This window comes from Macrosteles quadrilineatus, unplaced genomic scaffold (genome assembly GCF_028750875.1).
Source record: "Macrosteles quadrilineatus isolate MER2022 unplaced genomic scaffold, UCM_ALF_1.0 Scaffold_1__1_contigs__length_201487025, whole genome shotgun sequence".
NCBI classification, from domain to species: domain Eukaryota; kingdom Metazoa; phylum Arthropoda; class Insecta; order Hemiptera; family Cicadellidae; genus Macrosteles; species Macrosteles quadrilineatus.
The window spans coordinates 183,089,122-183,110,709 of record NW_026542594.1 but is presented as its reverse complement, the minus strand read 5'-3'; the positions used below and the strand labels follow the sequence as shown (position 1 = coordinate 183,110,709).

Genomic DNA, 21,588 nt, shown 5'->3' with positions numbered 1-21,588 from the left:
TCTAGGTTCCTAGAAACAAAAGATTGTACAGGATGTTTCGTAACCAACCTTTAAAGGTGTCATTTCTGGTCTCATAACAAATTTAACGACATTTGTATTTTTCAACCATTGCGTTAAGTTCTGAGTATGACGGATACTGAAAAACATATTTGAAAAATACAAAATGGCCCTGTGTGTTGACTTAAATACGATTTAAATGTGCTATTTAAACTTATTATGAACCCAGAAATAATACAGTGTCTTAAAAGGTTGATGGAGAGAAGAAAACACAACATATAATTTCCATGATCACAACGAACTGACCAGGTTCAGTTCTTCTCCTAAACTGTCTCCGGTTGTGGTTAAATGTGCTTTTAAAAATACTTCTGACGTATTTTTATTATGTATTTCGGAAATCAGTCCGATCCAACTAAAAGGGGTTGTTGGTTTAAAACTCAGAATGTTTTATTATTTTACTTATTTGCACAAATGTATGGACAGACATTTTATTTTTCTTCACCACCCAAGTCTGTTGAAAAATATAAGTTTTTATTGTGTTTCTTTGTTTTTTCTAGAGACACTGCACCTAAGTTACCCTAAAATAAAATAAAATAAAATAACCTCTGTAAATTGTTTGTCAATGGACTGGCTTATTTTAAAATGTATTTCACTACTCTTTATAAGATTGTCAACACATCTACTCAAATAATGCTCATCAATTCACAGTAAACTTTTCTTAGTGACCAAATTCTTATAACTGGGATTGATTTCAGTGGCGGTCCCAGGGAGGGGGGTGGGAGGGATATATCCCCCCCGAAATATTATATATTTTATTAGCTAACATCAATCTAATAGCTTGAGCATATTTTATAGCTCATCCCCCCCCCCCCCCCCGAAATGAAATCCTGGGACCGCCACTGATTGATTTACAAGGTTATTTAGAATTAAAAATTAAACGTGTGTATCAAATGTTCGTCATTACTGTCGGGGTGGAAGTTTTTAAATGTATGTAATACTAGCTGAGTACCCGTCCTTCGTACGGGGTTGGTAGCCTATACAATGCTTGTGCTTTAAATACTTGTGCTTTGCATTTGCAATGAGAGAGGACACGTTTTGAGAAAATTTGGTTTACTATAATCTACAGTATACTATAGTACATAGAACATCTACCATAGCCATAATGTTCTACCACTTCACCTAAACAATAGAAAGAAGTAAAGTTCTCACACTCAGGTTTTTGTTGCTGCTTGGTTCAAATTGGCTGTTGTCATAAATGTATAAAGAACTAATGGTGCTGCACCCTGTTGGTAAACCGTATAACCTTTTAATGCTATTGAATATCATAGAAACAAATTGTGTAGTTGAAACAGCTGGCAAAATTATTTAATTCCTTTTAAATATGAATAAGGTAACATAAAGTCATAAGGTTAACATGGGAAACTCCAGAGCCGCTGGGGCAGAGCCCCAAAGGATTTTTGAGGTAGGAATATGTCTATATGTTAATCGGGAATGTGAGCTATCATCATACCAAATTTCAACACAATCCGACCAGTAGTTAATGCGTGATTGAACTTCAAACAAACAAACAAATAAACAAACAAACACACAAACTTTCACATTTATAATATTAGTATGATAAGGCAATGGCATATTCAAATCAATAACATTGTAAAGATAAGCGAGCGTGTAAAATACTCTACCCACAGTTGAATGTAATTGTCTAACAATACAGTTAATTGAAGGCGGGCTACTATTGTTTGTAAATAAAATTGTCTTGCACTGATGGTATATAATGTCAGTGGTGACTTTCAGCTGATTTCGGGACGTCTTTAAATCAACGAAAGTGGACTTTTTGTAGGCCAGAACGGAAAATTACTACTTTTCGACCCTACTTTCAATCTTGTTGATAAGCTGTTAATTTATTCAGTTATTATCTTTCACCTACTATTTGCATTGCTTTCGTTAATTAGTAAAAAGTGGATAAGCATTTACCGGAAAACATGTCAGTTGGCATAGTAACTCAATTACAAATTAAAAATAAAACATAATAATTATTTGTTGATTTCTTTCTTGTTTGCTTTCTTGGGTCCGAGCAAAAAAAGGTTTCTCTTAGAAAGTGTGTTTTCATATTTTATAACTTGTAAGTTTATGGCTATAATTATTTTTGTGGTTTGAGGGGAAGTTCCCCCACCAAAAAGTTTCTTAGTGTATGCATCAGCTGTTTGATGTTGTGGCAAACCAGCTGTTGAACTATTGTTTTAAAGGTAGTATCAACTATAGAGGACATATTTCTACCCCTAAACAACCTTAATTTTGTGGGGAGTACAGTTTGGTAAAAAACATCTGGAGGGGAAGTGAATTACAAACTGAACCAATTTGGACACACGATTGCGAGTTGGCAAAAGCCCACTTTCAGCCCTTGGGGGAAAAATGCACTTGCCGTACACTCTGAATATATTAAAAATATTATAATAAGTCTCTTATATGCACCTTCTATCATTGTAGGGTGTTCTGAAATGGAATTACTAGTTAAGTTAAGAACCCATTTGGACTTGAAGATGAGGACTGTAAGTGTGCAACAAATGGCTGCCAGATGTTGCAATTTATCATGGCGAGGTTAATTAAATAACATCTCCGGGTCAACGTTGCCGCATTGAGCTTTGGTGGACATCAAGTAGACCTGATCTTGAACACTAACAATTATTAATGATTGATAGAACTTATCATATCTAAGCTTTATACTAGCTGATGTACCCGTGCTTCGCAAGGGAAGATATACTATGCAGCCTAATCCAAGCATTTCATTTGTTAAGTAGCTCAAATTTTTAAGCAAAGATCCACTGAATCTAAACAAAAAGTATGTCCTACATTGTCATTGTCCTACTGTTTACAAAATATAACGTATTTTCCATAATCAATGACATAAATAAACCTACCACATAGTAGTTGTGTAAAATATGTTCGTTTTGTTTGGATCAGCTGTCTGAAATTGTGAAATAAGCATTATGCAGTTCTGACTGTTTACTTTGAAATGTCAACGTAAAGGTAAACTGTGAGTTTTCTCATGCTTCCATGGAGACTTTTGAAAATTTACTGTTGAAAACCTCACATCAAAACTTTGGACATCCAAGGGGCGTAGCCCGAGAGGAACTCGGGGAAGTGAATAGGCCTATGACATTCCTAGATATGTGGATCATTTTTGTGCTTAAATTGGGCTGTATCGGTTTATTATTTTAATCGTGGCAGCCGCACAGACAAACAGACAGACACCTCCTCAATTTTATAATAGTATAAATAGATACTAGATAGATGTACTACCTATGTGCATGGAACTTCTCAATTATACTCTGTTCACAAAATTTAGGCGGTTTGAGGGAAGTTCCCCCACAACTTTTTTGTGCTCTATGTATGTTACTCAATCAGCTGTTGAGCTATTATTTTTAAGGCAAAGATCAAGTGGAGGGAATAGAGTTCTTCCCCCTTCACACCAAGCTTAGACATAGAAGTTATTTTTTTTAACTTGGGTATGTTAAAAATATCCTATTACTTGTAATCTTCAGTGCAATCACAGTAGAAAAACTAATTCTTGAGTAGAAAATAGTGTAAGCTACTAAGTTTAATTGTGAACTGTAAGAGTAGTTTTACTGTGTACATATTTACTGTAATAGCCTAGTGTGAGATTGTATACATATTTAAAATACTTATAATAAATTTAAAATATAGAATGCCACCCATCTACAGTAATATTGGTTTAATTTTTAATACTACACGAGGATAAAAAACGTAGGCCTACATGTTTTCATTATTTGTTATATTTACTGTACAATACGTTATCTATTTTACAAACATATACAATTATATAAAACAGTAATAAAGCTTAACATATATTTACAATTCATACACAAACAAAAAGAACTGTTCTCGTTACAGTAACAACATACGGTTTAGCTACGTTATTTCAATGTTGTCATATTAGTTACTCCAACAAAAAGAGTAATTTAAGTAATAGGGGTTGTTTATTAAACTATATTAACATTGATTAATTAATTTATTTATTTATATTCTAAAATTATGGGACATAAAGTTTATCCTTCATAATTTATTCTTGTGAAACTATCTAGTAATTATTTAAAAAGCTAAGACTCTAGTTATATTTTTTTTCGAATCTATCAAATTTTTTATCCAATGTACAACAAGAATAATTATTTAAATGGCCATCTTTAATTTTGTTAATTTTTTACTACGCTATCATCCATTTTATTTTCTTTTTTAATTAATTTCTAAAATTATGTTTTGTAAAAATAAATTACCTTTACTAATAAGGTCATTTTAAAACTCTTTCTATGGATCCAAACAAAGGCCAAGCAAATTGGTAAATGTATGGGATCAAAACAATGAACTACGTAACTATAAAAACCAACAATAACTAATCAAACCGACAGTAGGCCTATGGGAATCTTTCAAAGCAAAGAAATCAAAAATGAATAAAATCCACATAAAATGGATAAATTGTACCAATTTGTACTGTACTAAAAACTATTGTTTGTGGTAACAAATATTTTAAGAATAGTAAAAAAGTAATGTTAAAAAATGTTATCTATCTTACCTTAAAACGATCAGAAACAACAACACAAACATAAAACTAGACACTGAAAGCTTGCCACTGGAGTTTTCTGTAGACGCGTACAAATACGATTTTGTTCCGGAGTAAGCTCTTAGCAGACGAAAATTGGGAACTTCCAGGTTCACATCATTGTTGAAGTAAGTCTGCAGACGATTCGACACTATCCAGAAGGTGTCGAATTTGTCCAGGGCGAAGGACGACGGGAATTGCAGGAAGGAGTGATCTCGAGCGACGATGGAGCCAGAGTCGAACTTCTGGGAAGTGTTCCATTTTCCGACAGCGTCACCTTCGAGAACCGAGAAGTAAAGACTGTCTTGGGAATCCACAGAAAGGGTGTACGACAAACCCGGAAGCTTACCAACTCTACGAATAGTGCTGGAAGTAGAACTCTGCAACTCTTTCAAATCAGCCGAGAACAACGTTTCCTGCCAAGATGGATTCAAATACAAAGTGTTCCTTTTCAAAGATAAAGCCAATGAAAGTTTGTTCAGCTTCATCGGAACCTCTGTGCCGTTAACTACCACTGATGTCATCTTCACTTCCGGAAATCCAACGAGTTTGACTTTAACAGCTGATCTTGTTTGGTTTTGGTAGACGACCACGAAAGATTCAGACTCGCTGACAACACTGATGTAAGCTGTTTTACTTCCCCGTGGGTCTAGAACGATATCGCTCAGGACTGAAGACGACGGGAGTAATTCTCGTGAAAATTCGTATTCGGATACGCGAGTGCGTGTTTTTATATCGAAAATCACTATTTTTGGTGGACACTTGTTGTCGGGTTCGGAATATTCTCGGAATTCTCCGACCACTCCGGAATCCGCGACCCATAGGAAACCATCAGGGTCGACTTCCAAGGCGCGGACGTTCTGGAGATGATCACAACGACCGACCTCCTGGAAGCTCCAGTCGGGGAAGGGTCGGAGTCGAGGAGACGCACTAGGTCCTTCCGGAGCAGAAGGTACAGTCACCAAAGTTGCTGGAACTCCACTTTTCGATCTCGGAAGACTAAGAAAAGCGACGTCTTCCCAAACTCGGACATTTTCTATGACGTTGTTCCTAGGCTCGTAGCGTTTCTTGGTGTAAGCTTCCAACTTGTGCTCGTCGTTGTTCCAGGTGAAGTCTACCTTGTACCACTCGTAAACTACGCGAAAAGACTCTATGGCGGCGCTCGCTGACGACGCGGCTAACAGGAGAAACATACAGGACCACATCGCGATGACTGAATGAGAAGTGAGGAACTGAGAAACTGAACCGCGTCGCAACAATGTGCTACAGCGCTGCCAACTGTGCGGCGTGGAATTTCCCTCCGTCAAGTGTGGAACAAAACAAAACACACCTTGTTATGGGATGCGAGATGTTGAAGACAAATAGTTGGGAAGTTAACTTAACTGCAGCACTTTACTTATATGGGTAAAAATGCTTATTTATAGTCTTATAAGTGTAGATCTTAAAATTTTAAGCAACAAAATATCAATATGCAAATCACTGAAACTAGATTGAATTAAAGAATCAGTCTTTTAGTGAGACATTTAGTGAGTAAGCATTTAACTAGGCCTACATTATAGTTCATGAAAACTGTTACTGTATATAAAGTAGGCTACGTGAAATCAATGAAATTTTGACATATTTTAACGGGACATATTTTTCAACCTTTTCCACAACTATTATTTTAGTTCAAACAAAGTTAATCAGTCTGCTAATCTAAAAGTCAATCTTTTTAACCTAACAAAGTGCACTTGCTGATAGGATAGTTTATCTTATGTGCCAGTGGAACTTTCTTCGTGAGATCACATTTCATTTAGTTCATTTAATATATAGTTAGTTTAGTTCAACCTTTCATTCATTTTTTCACATATATGTGTTCTTTAACCCACAACTTACCCCACGAAAATATTACACGTTGCACCCAATTTGTGTGTATTTCATAATAAAACATAAATATTTTTCTTTCGTTAAATTATTGTTGAAACCAAGAATTTAAGTTCATTCCCAAGCATGATATTTTACAGTTGTCTATCATGAACTATATTTTATTTGTTACACAATGACACGATTCGGATACGTTTAAAGTTGAATATTAATGCGTGCGCGGTTCCACTTGGACCAATCAAGTCTCATTTGAATATTGCTTAGTCAGACTCATATCGCCCACTTGTTGAGTGAACTGAGACTATACAAGTGATATACAGGGTGTTCACAAAAGGTGGACACTTATTTTAGGTAGAGATTCCTGGGTTAAAATTAGCAGAAACGGATATTTAAACAAGTACTATCTCGTTTTGTTTAGCGTAGTTTGTCTTTGCATATTTGTTTACATAAATATCAATAACACCTTAACGGTTATTTATAGCTAAGCTACATGGTTGAGATTCAGCCAAATTTGCCATCTTTCTGGCAGCTGAATAAAAACTCCTAAACCGTTTAAAAACCACGGCTTTTTAAAATATTTGATGCTAATTCCACGAAAAACAGTAAATTTTACAAAAGATTTCAACACACATGAAATTTAGTAAACTTTATGCAGAATTAAACGATATATAAGCTTAGTTTGCACAAAGAATAACGGAAAAATATATCTTTCTTGCTTCACCTACAGTTTCTTTCCATTCAAACGATGTTAAATTATTAAAAATACTTTTTAAAATTGTTTTAATTATATTGGAAAAATAAAAGAAAAATAATCTTTTTAAATTTGAATAAACTACAATGTTTTTCTTAGTTTTAATAATTCAGAGTTTATAATTGGACCGTCTTCATTATTTGCAAATCATTTTGGTCTGTTTTTTCCTATAAAATAAAATCCCCAACCATTAGGATGTTGAGTTTATTTAAAATTAAATTCAAAATAGTTTAAATTCATTAAATACATTAGGCTATATTCGTATATTTCGAAAGGATTAAAGTGGTAATACAGAGAAACCTTATTGGACTCTTCTTAGGATATAACTTTTGAATTTTTTTTTAACTTCCAATCTAGACTGGTTGAAAAAGAATTCTTGTGACAAGTTTTTACAGAAAATGTTGAGCAATTATGATGTGTTAACAGCCTTGCTATTCCAAAATAGGTCGGTTATCTCAATGCTCTAGTTTCAGTGACTATCACTATTGGGAAGTAGCGTTTACGTATATTATTTTCATTGTAAGACCTTGTTTCGTTTTTAGTCGTTAGGAGCACAAAAAATTGAAAGTAAAATTGTTGTATATTTGATTGGTGACTGAGCAAGTGCTTTCCTAAATCCAAAATTAATTCTTTTATGACATTCGTATTAAATTGATGATCAACATACACTTTTTGTTTTATCAACCATATTTTGCCATTGAAAGGAATTGGGGGGTCCACTTTTTTGCCCAATTAAACAACTAAAACAGTGACCTGAAATTTACGTATTTTTACAGTAATTATAACACTCAAAATAGTTACTTTCTGTACTCTTTCCCCTTTTCTAAACTCTTCCACTTTCCCTCCACTCTTTTCTCTTCTCAACACGTTACACTGTTTACACTTTCCCACACTCTTTTCAACTTTTTCGTACTCTAGAATTTTAACAGAAAGTACACAAAACGAATTTGGAATACGCTGTTTTAACAAGTAAAGCGTGAAGTTGGGAACACTGACTATAAATACTTGTAAATCAGCTGTTGCATTGTTGTTGTTTTTGTTTTGAATACAACAACGTAAAACAGCTGACTGCCGTCGCAGGCAACCCAGAGAAAAATTATTCTGCGTTCACTGCTAAATATTTGAGTTACTTAAACTCAGTAAATTTGATTAAAAAATAATAATTATTGTGTAACTGATTATATTAAAACACCAAAATATTGACGAATCAGACAAAATACTTCCTTAAATAAATAAGAATAGTGTTTCCTTGTTCTTGGGTTAGGATGAAAACTAAACCATTGTCCATAACATCTATTACTATGTTTCCATATTAACTTTTCATAATTCATGCCCAAAATATATCTTATACTCTGTTCACAATATTAAGGTGGTTTGAGGGGAAGTCCCCCACCACTTTTTTCTGCTTAATTTATGTTGCAGCTGATGTTTTGACAAATCTCAGCTGTTGAGCTATGTTTTAATGGTAGGATCAAAACGTGGAGGGAATATTATTATTTACAGATTCCGTTACCCTGCATGTTGTGTTTGCAATGGAAGAGTATGATTATTATTTCTGAAGACAGTTATATTAACTGTTAACGTTTGTTTATGTTTTGCCAGTGCCCGTGTTCGTGTGTGCGTGTGTGAGTAGACCGAAGTTCCCGGATATCTAGTTGGATTGTTTCGTCTCAGCTGTTTTTGTTTCGTTTCCCCAGTTCCCTGTTTCATTCTCTCTCTCTCTCTCTCTCTCTCTCTCTCCCTGACCTGATGAACTAGTCTACGAGTTTGCTCAATTGCGCAACTATTCTCTATTCCTAGAAGATTGATGGTCCATTTAATCTTCAAGGTTGCTGACTTCACACATTCACAAGATGTTTCTACTGAACTATGTTTACTATGTGCTCGTGGGCATTTGTTAGTTTCGTACGTAAATAATGACTCAGAAAACCTGTATAAAAGCATTATGCAATTCACATTGAATTCATATGTGACACTTAAGCTTCGGAAACGATTGAATTTGATGCAAAATTAATTTGTTGCATTCTTATTTTCCTAGAAATAATGTCATAAAAATAAATCAATATTTTTCAGTTAGTTTAGCTGGAAAAGTTTAGATGGATAAGTAAAAATGTACCAATGAGATGAGGGTAGGCAAATATGATTGGAAATGTCAGGAAGTAGGGAATTGTTAGTACTGCTTTAAAACAGTATTAGACTTTCAAAATATTATCACAATTTAACTGGTAGATCGAATTTGGAGATATTTATTTATTTTCTTTCTAAACTTCATTTGTTAACTGCGCCGATATGTCACTACACGTCGATACAAGTTTTGGATTTTTAGGGAAAGCATTTAAATTTCCTAAACTTTTGTTTTAATAGTTTATAAATCACTGGTTCCCTTATACAGCAAAAGCGCCATTAAATAACTGTAGTATACAAATATCCAAGACGATTTAGATAACATATTTCGTACCGGTACATGGAAAACAAATTATATCTCAGAACTAAAATAGCAGTATTCCTAACCTACGATACAATGACAATTATTTCATATTGGCAACTTAACAATGGTTTTAAAATCATACGTCAACCTTGAAGATGAACTGGTTGGAACACCTAATTTTAAAAAATCGTGATAGTTCAGCACAGAGAGCCGAGACCCCCCCGGAATGGGGCTGTTATAGGACCAGGTCTTCTTCAGCCTTAAGTTTTTTTTTTTTCAATCACTTTGAAGAACATTTGTGGCAAAACAAGAATATTAGTATGACGATTTTAAAACAACACAACCACCTTTGGGGGTTAGTTTTTTTCACTGGTGCATTCACCGAGGTAAATGCATTGGTGCTTACCTTCAACCTTGAAGATAAACTTCATGCTTGCGTAATCGTCACTTTTTCTGTAGATTGATTGTTGTTAGTTGATTTCGTTATTACGCGGTTAAACTTGAGTTGTTTACCGGAAAGTCACGAAGAACTTAACTCGTGTGTGGATGAACTGTTGAGATTTACATAGAGTAAACGTTGAAGTACAGCGACAGTTTTATTTTTAAAGTTTTTTGAGCTGATGGGGTAACTCGTAACTAAAGTAAGATTAAACTACATTTTAAACATATCTTCTACAAATAAAAAATTGTCATCATTATGGATCAGATTGGTGACGTCAGCGCACCCGATAAATACAATATATCGATATCTATCATCGATATATTGGATGCAAATACGATCGTAGCAGACGAAACGATTGCTAAACAGCTGTTTGTTCATAGCATAATTTAAAACAAGATGAAAGTCATTTTAGGAGCTTATATTGACATGTAAAATATTTTCGTTTCGCAGCTTTCTTCAATAATAGTACAAAATTAAAAATATTGTTTGACGCACGGGTAAAATGTATCTTTTTAACCATCGCTCAGTTTAACTTGTGCTCGTGTCGAAAAGAGTCATTTTACACCCTAGTGATGAAATATACAATTTCTAATCAACTACAAAGAATAAAAATGCGAGACGACACGATAGTTTTGTATTCGTGGTTAATTCAAATGGAAAGAGGGGCATTACAATTCACCCTGCAACAATCACAAATATTTACAAATTTGAAACTACCAACACCATGTTCGAGAGCTTTTTGCAATAGTATTTCAGAGAAATCATCCTCTTTTATGTACAACTACTGACCAGAATAGCAATGCACGTATTTCTAAGAGGTTTATTTCTGAACAGAAGTCCAGTTTGCCAAATCTGAAAAGAGGTGTGACCATGCATGAGGAGAACTGGACACGTTGAACCTTGCTTGAACTTGTACTTCACTCGTTCCAGTATAGTTGTATTATAGCATGGATAAAACATACTCCCTTAGTAGAAGTCTCATACTATTGGATCAGCTGAAGACAATTTTATTGTTAGTTCTGACAGTGCACTGTAGAGGTCGTGTTTTGATAACAATTGTGTCTTGTTATTTCAGCCATTTCAAACCTCGTTTAACCAAAAAAGCAGAAAGCATTAAATTAACCCTAAAATAATAGAAAGAAAATTTGTCGACACTAGCGATCAGTATCGCTAACATGAACTAGACACGAAAAGCGAGCTTCAAAATTTACAATGGGATGAGAAGTCTACTTGTGTTGGTTAGCCAATGGTAGAGAATCCTACTTATCCTACTAGAGAAAAGGTTTGGATGTATGGATGTTTGTGACTAGTAAACGCGAAAAATACTGGTCGGATTGTGCTGAAATTTAGTGTGATGATAGCTCACATTCCCTATTAACATATAGACGCATTCTTTCCTCAAAAAACCTTTCGGGCTCCGCCCCAGTGGCTCTGGAGTTTCCCATGTTAACCTTATGAGTATTCAAGGAATACAAGAATTTTGTCAGCTGTTTCAACTACACAAGTTGGTTCTATGATATTAAATAGCATTAAGTTATACGGTTTACCAACAGGGCGCAGCATTAATCTTTTTGCATTTAAGACAACATCAAATTTGAACCAACTAGCAACAAAAAGCTGTGGTACACATTGAGAACTTTACTTTTTTCTATGGTTTAAGGTGCAGTGTTAGAACATTATGGCTATGGTATATCTGCTATACTATAGCATACCGTAAATTAAAAGAACTAAATTTTCTTAACACGTGTCCTCTCCTATAACTGCAATAAGCATTTATACGCCAACCCTGTACGAAGGACGGGCACTCTGCTAGTATGGGAATAATTTGATAAACATGTCATTTTTATAGGATTTTCAATCAGCTGTTACAATTTTGTTGAGATCACCCCTCGTTTACAAGAGATATTGGCACTTCTTCAAAGTTTCAAGGACACTAGACCAATCGTAGGCAATTAGCATATGGGAGGAGATCCATTATCTAGCATTACGTTATCTCTAGTTACGGACGCTCCTTAAAGTTCACACCTCTTAAGTTCGATTTCATCATCTGTTATAAATATACATTTCAAGGATAGAAAGTTGCTGCATTCGTTTACTTCATCTGATGATGAAGTACGTTATAATGTTATATTACACTAACTGAAATTGTATTTCAATTTAAGGAACAGACAGTGAACAAGAGGAATTACGCAGGGTGTCCCTCGAAGAAACTGCTATTTTTAAATTAATACACCAGATAATTGGAACAAGTTACAAACTTGGAACTCTACAGTTACAACTATTTTGTAACGAATACCTCTATTTGAATATAATCTAGGTTTTTGATGGGTTTTCTGGTCATTCGTATATTTCAACATACTTACTTATGTCTACTACATAGCAGACAGATTTTTAGACTTTAAACAAGATAAGTTTTCGTATGCTAGTAAACATAAAACTTTAAAACTTTTTTTTAACAATTTCACTTCATAAATTTGGCACCACGAAGAAGTTGGAAAGTAAGATGGTTCTATACGTCATCTTGAAATAGGCTTGACATTTTTTTCTTAAAAAAAAAAATGAAATACAATCTCTAGCGCCGAAGTCATGAGGAGACTGCTACAATAATGTCCTTTGTCCATTGTGTCCTAGAGACTACACGAGCAGACCTACTTAGGGTCTACTATGCCCTCTACGAATGCAATCTTATCAATGGAATCACAGTATGGGAGGAACCAATTTGGAGAAACTGGTTAAGCTAAAAGAAACTGCGATAAGATACCTGACAAGAGTTAGTCACCAGGTTAACAACCAAAGGCTTTCAAAGAGCTGGATATCGTCACTGTCACATCACTCTGTCCCATAAGCGATTCTCTGGGTATTCTCTTGCCATTAGCCAAGAAACAGAAACCTCCATTAAACCACAACAGAGGTCGTGCTTTAATTGCGCCAAAGATGTCCTTAACTGCGCCAAGCCCTCAAATGGTCCCAAAAAATGTTCCTTAGTTGCTCCAAACCCAAGCCAGGTAGGGATGAGTTGCCGTCAGAAGGAATGTCCTTGTTTGTGTCATCCTAACCTAACCTAACCTGACGAACTACTTAATTATACAGTCAAAGAGGGTCGCCACTTGGAGCAGTTAAGAAACGTATCAGGTGGCTTCCTGGAGTAGTTGGCGCAATTGAGGAATACCCGACTATCTGGCTCAGGTCAGTTGCACACCCACAACAGAAATGCAACCAATTTTGCCTATCTGCACCACCTATCTGCGGAAAGAATCTATCCTACAAAGAATATGTTCTTATATGGATTTACAATTAAGGTAGTGTATTGCAATAATTATATTAACAGAAACTGATGCTGTGTCAGACAAGTTAAAATAGCATGTAAATACATGGTTAGTATACCGCAAAGTAAACAAATTACAATAAGGCTAACCAGTTTGGATGTTTTGTTTTCGTTGACAACAATGGATACTTTCCACAGTGACCTCAAGGCCTGTTTTGTGAACTGGATGGACAAGTATTTGGCAACTGCTACTAAACTTTCCATCAAACCTACAGCTCTATTGGTGCCAATAAAAATGGCATTACCTTGCACAACAAATAGCTATGGTCACAGAAAACGTACTACTATAACCCAGAATGCCAACCGCATGGTAAAAAGCATTAAGCGTTTTGAGAGAGCTTTGCCTGTCAATCCGTAGGCAGCGCCACCAGCGTTGCCATGCAATAGCATAGCAACGCTGGTGGCGCTGCCTACGGATTGACAGGCAAAGCTCTCTCAAAACGCTTAATGCTTTTTACCATGCGGTTGGCATTCTGGGTTATAGTGCTATGGTGTTTTTTATGAAGGCATTAGGTTGGTTGCAAAGGTCAACTTCTAAGGGCATCAATTGCTAACTTTACTTAGTCAGGACTTTTACTGTGAGAAAACTTTTCAGAAGAAAAGAATCAGAAATTGTAAACAGAACAAGAATTGATTGAATAGATCAGCATAACATTGGATAATATTGTAGCTTGCACACAATTTTCTCAGTATCCAAAATGGTGCTATTATCTTGATCTACTTTCATAAAATTAACCTTATGTCTACATATCCGTTGTGCGTTGCCAAACTGTTCATAAAATCTCTGTGAGACTAGGAAGTAGTTTACAGGTATTTAGAACGTATATTATGTAAACTAAATAATTATGTAAATTGAACTCTCATTCATGTTTGAACATACTTTCAGTTGTGCCATAGATAAAACATAACCAATAACCATCCTATTAACTTAGTTGATGAGATTTAGTTTATTGATTGGTTCTAATGGAATCCGCAAGAGGATTTGTTTCCATGTGCTTTCATCGAATTTTAAGTGCTTTTTTACCATAATACTTTTATTGTCCCACCTTCGCATGCTAAGATGCTAGTTTCTAACTCGGAAATGTTTTTTGCACATTAGGCTGGTCCTTGAGGGTCGCACCATGATCACAAGTATAAAATCCATTGATGCTTGGCGGGATTTGAACCCGTAACCTCGGGCTTCGAAGCTTCAATATTTACCACTAGACCAGCTTGGACCCCGATTACTGTATACTGTTCCTCTGCAGTATAAAATAAATAGAATATAGTTAAGGAAGACAATGTGTTGAGTTCGTGTTTTCTTTGGTGTTCTCTTTGATAACGGAAAGTACGTACTATTCTGCAACTGTACTATAACACACTGTTGTCACACCAGCCTTGATGGAATAAACCGAACGCTGAAAAGCTCGTTCCATCTAACTTAGGCTCATTATTCATTAAAAAGCAAGGATGAAATCTCATTTTCCTCAAGAACCACAACAATTTCTTCTTCCTCTCTCGTTAAATTTAATATAATTTCACAGCCTAAAACCTCATGTGATCACAACTAATTCCACTTAAGCCGGGTTGCCAAACTGCTTGTAGACCAAACCAGGCCTACTCATTGACTGCGCAGTCATCCACTTAGACCCGACATTGAAAGGTTCAAATATAGGTTAGATGAGCAGCAACCGCCATGTGTGGCAAGAAGCTTAATGATCAATTCTGGCCTATTAGCGCACATCTGCCGTGGCTCTGTGGCATGTGGCACAATGTGGCAACGGTGAGGTCTGGCAAACTGGCAAATAGGGGAGCCGCAATGAACCATCGAATTATCGGATAAGAACCTATGGGAGTCATGAAATTATCGCGTAAGACACATTTTGGTTACAGTCACTATGAACATTGACTTTAGACATATTGTGGGGGACTTAACACACACAACACTTTTGCATCAATGACCCCACAATGCACTTTTGCAAATACGATTTCACATTTTAAAAGAAAAGCTAAACTGTCAAAAAAGCTTGATATTATATTATAAATATCATAACTAATAAAGTTATAGTGTACTTTTACCTTACAACACAGACTTTGGATACCTACCACATTTAGACTTCTCATCATATTCCTATCCCATATTGTTGCCTGTTTCCGGTCATTTTATGTTTGAGCGCGCTGGTGTAAACCTTATTTAATTTAGGGATATTACGGTTCTAGGGTTAAATTTTACACTTTACTATTTGGTTAGGGAAATCCGTAGATTGTGTACTATTCGGTCGGTTGTTGGTCCTAATGTTTGTATAATTTGTTAAATAAAAAATAAATATACTATACTATACTGCCGATACCGCATCAAGTTGTTGCCAGAAATGAGCATACCTACACCTAGAGGAAAAGTTTAACATCAGGAAGATTATTATTATTTTTTTTTACTGAAGCATTTTTTTGGGTGTGTGTTAATGTCCGGAAACTCTATGGTGTGTTTTTGTGGGATAATTCGATTCTTTCTTCCATTACAGTATATTATAAAGTGTGTGTTATAAAGTGTGTGCTTCACTCTTTTTATTTTAGTGGGTACAAAAAAGATGCAGTGTAAATGAGTGATTTTGTAAATATTGTCTGAAATAAAACTTTTTCCTCTAGTTAAGTTAGTGTATCCAACACAATTTTTGTTTCACTTAGATTTCTGTTAGGCACCAAATCCATTAATGATTGTACGGAAGAAAAACTAAATTTTAAATATTCAACAAGCTTTATATTGCTTATTAATGTACACCAGTGTTCCATGGATGAAGACGACAAATTCAGCAGTCCACAATGTTGCACCTTTTTACAACATTGTAGTTTGACAAATTAATTATTTTAATACTAAGTAATTTTAGGGTTTGCTCATAACACAACGAATCTACAATCGCATCAATACAATAACATACCCTTGGCACGACTGCTTCATTTATATGAAGAATATTTGTTTTGTGTCAAAAATAAATCTGACAGCTTCTGATCTATTTCAACTTGACGTATTTGGGTTAACAATCTGAAACTAAACTAATTGTTAAATAAACTCTTCACTTCCACTTACGCTGTTTATTTAGGAAAAGGTAAAGCGAAGTTTCAAACACTATTTATCTACTCTTTACGACGTAAACTAAAGTATACCAGTATCAAAGACGAAAAGTAAGGTTATGTTGGTTAGAGTGTAGTATTGTATATTTACTTTCAGTTTGAGTAGGCAGCAAAGATAAATTGAATTTCAAACCAATAAAAACAAAAGTGAGTTTGCATAGTGATACAAAAATGAAATAAATAAAACGTTCAAACGGTCATGTAGTTAATACTTAGATACTAAAAATACCTAAACATTGTATTAATAAATTGTTGATAAATTGTTGTATGACAAAGTGTTGTAGATTTAACTTAGTGTGTTAAGTTTTAATAATGTTTTAATAAAAGCATTTTATTTACCTACCAAAATCTTTTGTCGTTGGTTGTTAATACATCGGTGCTTCCATACAGAAACGAAACGACGAAAGTATAGTTACTAGTTACTATGCTGTATTTGAAATAGTTAAGTGTTGTTACAGATGTTTTTAAGACCATGCTGCAGGATTCATGACGTCACACTAGTGGATGGATTTCATTGATAAATTCATTGCCATCACCATTCCCATATGTTTTAGGTAAATAAACAATCTGGCTGTTTGTAAGATTTTAATGGTAAGATTTTAGTACAACTATCCACCACTGTGACGTAGTGTTGCGCTGCCCGTGCTGCAGCATGGCCTGTTTAACCCCACAAGTTTTGTTTTTACATGTGCGATTTTATTAGTTTCAGATTTCCCTCCCTTGAAACATTTTCCTCGCCCCATTATCTAATGAAGAGTTAGTTCTGTACACTACCTTTGTCCATAGAACCCTCAAGATGCCGATACCTGGAAGCATAGCATCTCAAGCTATCACATAAAAAAAGTTACTGGTAATAGAAAGAAATAATGTTAAAACTTGTAATCCCTTAATTATTATTACGTTTTACTTTGTGGCAATTTAGCGTTTGGGAACTAAGTTTTTAGGGTTTTACAGAAATATAATATTATTCATATTCATCACTTAATTGTATATTACATTTAGCAAATTTTACAAAATAAACATATAGCTTTTTTTATATACTACACACTTTCTTCAGGCCTTTATATACTAAGTTATCCCAACCAGACATTTTTCATCCTCTCCAAATACTCTCTAAAACAGTTTTAGAGGACATTTTACACGCTTAAGTTCCTGATCATCCAATTTATTAATCTACTTGTAGCATCCAGAGTCATTGATGTAAAAACTAAACACTTACGAAATATTGCTATACGTTTTTAACCGATTGTACAAGTTTTTGAACAATTCTTGCTCCCAAATAAAAAGTAAAGCTGTATCATCTCTGTAACAACTGACAGGTTTAGTAGGGTGAATCATCTGCTCTAATGAATTCAGTTCAACACCCGGTCACTGGTTACAGTTACATTACCAGAAAGGAAAGCCGTATAGGCTACATGGGTACTTTGTATGGCTGCCGTCAGTCAGGATGTGCCGTCAATACTGACTATAGATTGGATCAACGGAAACAGTGAAGGAACTAAGACACTGACTTGTGGGACGCTGAGTCATAGTCACTACTGGATTTGTAACGAAAATATGTCATTATTGGTTAGGTTAGGTGGAAAATACTCTGACAAAAGTGAAATAAAAACACAGAAAGCATGTATAAAGTATTTTCAAACTCTTTTATTATTTTTAAACTTTTGGTTTAGTAGATTTCGTAACGGAAGGAATGTTTTCTCTGGTATACAGCATGTATTGTGTTAATGTTTAACATTTATGCATTTTTATTTTCCTAAGTTAACAAAACGACATAAACTGAGTCCAGCGTTAAATTTGTCTCAAAATAAAATAAACAATTTAGGCGTGGAATAAACTCAAATATTTTTTTTGTTCAGTTTATGCAACAAGTTTAAGCGTTTGACACTCATTTCTTGTTATTGTACTAAATTAATAACTATTACGATAAAATATAAAGAGTGACTTTCATCTTTTGCAAGTAATCCGGTATTATTACAAAAGGGTAAGGCATTTATTGTTAAATTCGCCACAGGATAAAACAATTTGCTTAAAAACTAATTCAAATGAAACACACACAAATATGCTTCATATTTTACAATGAGTGTTAGTGTATCCCATAGTCTACATATAGCACTATCATCCCAAGAAGCAGGCAAAAAATGAATATTTCCTATGCAGCCAAAAGGAAATTAGTTGAAGTAATGTTCCCTGAGAACATCCTAAATGAGGTAGGTACTTTATTATTATGAGACCGACATTTAATATGGCTAGCGGTGTGGTTGGCTCTTAATGTCGAAAGAGGACGGTAATATGATTATAAGTGGGGTGAGATTGCTTACTTTCACCCTCATGTGATTGAAGAAAGTCAATAATTAGCTGCCGGAACTAGCTAACTAGTAAAACCCAGCCTGAAAACGCGCTGTATTACGAGCTATTAATAAGTTATCTCCTTCAGCTAAACCATAGACTAACCATCAGGAAGTGTGTTTAATCTATGGCTAAACCTACAGATGACAAATTACTTGCAGTCTGTTACTTTTAATTTTTGTATATATTCGTTAAGTTTTGTATTTTGGTATTTGGAACGATTTGAACTGGCGATAGAAACAGCTGGTTTTAGTCAGTTTTAGCGATAAAACATAACTCCCAGATTTCTTATCCTTACGGAACAGCTGAAGCTAAATTTGTTGTTAATTCTGTCCGGTACACTGTAGAGGTCGTGTTTTGTTTACAATCTGTTTCCTGTTATTTCAATAATTTAAAACCTCATTTTTACAGATAAAACGATCTAATCACTAACAATAACTCGTCCCCAAGTAATATAACTAAACATAAAAAGCACAAATCATTAAATTACCCTAAACAATAGAGACAAAATTTCCTCGACACTAGCGATTATGTCACCGGGCATGAACTAAATACGAAAAACTAGACTAAGGACTTTTATTCTCCTTAGTCTATGGTTTTAGCTATCACTTCATTATATAGTCAGCACTCACCTTTCACTTCTCTCCCTTGAAATACTAAAAGCACCCTGATTATGTCGTTGAATAAATGTCTTCAATTACCAATCTAATTTCAAGCTGCAAAAGTAAGCTCACACATTATGTTAATAAGTCAACCTTCTTATCTATATATATAAAATCCAATGTATGTTTGTATGTATGTTTGTTTGTTTGGCCTTTATGGACTCCGAAACCGCTCGACAGATTGTAATGAAACTTTCAGGCATTATTAAGCATTATTCAAGGATGGTTTGTGTGAAGTTTGGTGCGGCTCCGTCAAAAGGGCTCCGCCCCAGTGGTTCTGGAGTTTCCCATGTTAACCTTATGAGTACTCATTTTATTTAAATGGAATTAAAGAATCTTAACAGCTGGTTCAACTAAGCCATTTGATTCTGTGATGTTCAATAGCATTAAAAAGTTAATAAGTTTACCAACAGGGTGCAGCACGATGATTTTTTTTATTTATGACAACAGCTAATTTGCAACCAAAAGGTAAGTGAGCATAGCGAACGAACTTCAACCTGGAGGCGATTTAGCGTAGCGAACAAGCTCCAACCTAAAGGTGAGTGAGCGTAGCGAACGAACTTCATTTCTTTATAAAAAAGGTTGACAACCTTTATTTAACCTTGAATTTGCCCGTCCAGATATGCCTGTGTAATTGTGCTTGGAAAAGCAAGCGGTGAGCCAGTAGAGTACAAGTACAAGAATAAACTGAACTGACTAATTTTAAATGTAGACATCGGGACACTAACCCACGACCCTGCACATACTGCACACCTCATTGTCTTGGGTTCATAGTCGCTTGCAACCAACGGAGCTACCGACCATCAAATTGATTTCTAATTTTTTTTAACCTCTGTTGGTATTTTGCACCCAATCTTCCCTGGAGGGAAAACGGAACCGCACAGCGGTTAGGAACATTGTAGGTCTCTGGTGACAAAATTGCAAAAAACCGAGGTCAATTTTCCAGTAACCAAGTATCGCACGAAGCCCTACGAGCGTTGTTTACTCAAAACCACAACAGTATAAAGTTGCATGTGGTGGACGGTGGACAACAAAACACGACTTCTGCATCAAGGTCGGCCAAGGTCAAGCAAACACGCTTTCACAAGGAGTAAAACTAATATGTCACCTTTGGGAAAAGAACTTACTCCGTCTTGTGCTCTTTTACCTTGTCATTGACTTTGGATTGCACGTAGACTTTCTCATCCTATTTGTTCAAATAAGAAGGCGGTTCAAGTAACCATGGGGCCTACTAGGAGCTCCTGGGACCTACCTGCGGCCAATGAATACAAACCTTATTACAACAGTTAGGTCGGATGATTAAAACTAGATTTTTCTGTTATTTTGTAAGGTTTTATGGGGAAATCAACATTTAAGTTTAAATTATAAAAAAAACTGGAGACGAAGGATTATTACCCACACCCTAAATATCAGCAATTTCGGACCACAGGCATTAAAAATGTGGGGTAAGATATAAATACTTTAATACTTTTCAATGAAATGGGAAATGGTGACCATACAAAGTGGCTATTTTAAGCCAAGTCTGAATGGAGATGAGTGGCGCGATCTTGTAGTCTTGTTAGTAATAATACTAATATTTATTGGCACAAAACGTACAGAATATTACAGGATGTATGTACAGGTGCTTCGTCATAAATAAAATTGTCCTTATAGAATTCGTCTATTTCCTTCTAGGTTAAATACATTTTAAAATCGTTAACAAAAAATATACTATGTTTATACTAATAAAATTCAATAGTTTAATATACCAAAGGGAAAATTCAACAGTAACTATAACAGAGGATAAAACTAAGCTTACAACTATTTAACATGGTCTTAATTTAGTAACTAAGGCCGACTTATAAATATATTGTAGCCAACATGCCACAGTTCATCACCAGTGCAGTCCCGTTGTGGACAGACCATGGATGTCATGGGAAGGACCATGACAGGAAGTGACAGACACCCTGGGGTGAAGCTGAGTGTGACTGATAACTAACCGCTACATGCAGAGGCTGCTAGCGGAGTATACTTTATGAATACCATCAACTAACTGCACCAACAGTTAG

General features: G+C 35.1%; 1 protein-coding gene across 1 annotated transcript; it reads right to left on the bottom strand.

The window, feature by feature from the left end:
• Window positions 1-3,793: 3,793 nt before the first annotated feature.
• On the bottom strand, window positions 3,794-5,826 carry LOC128991367 (major royal jelly protein 1-like). The gene has a single exon (XM_054414178.1). It carries the CDS (start codon window positions 5,815-5,817, stop codon window positions 4,582-4,584), a length of 1,236 nt encoding a protein of 411 aa, XP_054270153.1. The 5' UTR covers window positions 5,818-5,826; the 3' UTR covers window positions 3,794-4,581.
• Between the last annotated feature and the right edge of the window lie 15,762 nt (window positions 5,827-21,588).

Coding starts and splice junctions, on each gene's coding strand:
- LOC128991367 (XM_054414178.1), bottom strand. CDS start 5,817: ATGTGGTCCTGTATGTTTCTCCTGTTAGCCGCGTCGTCAGCGAGCGCC.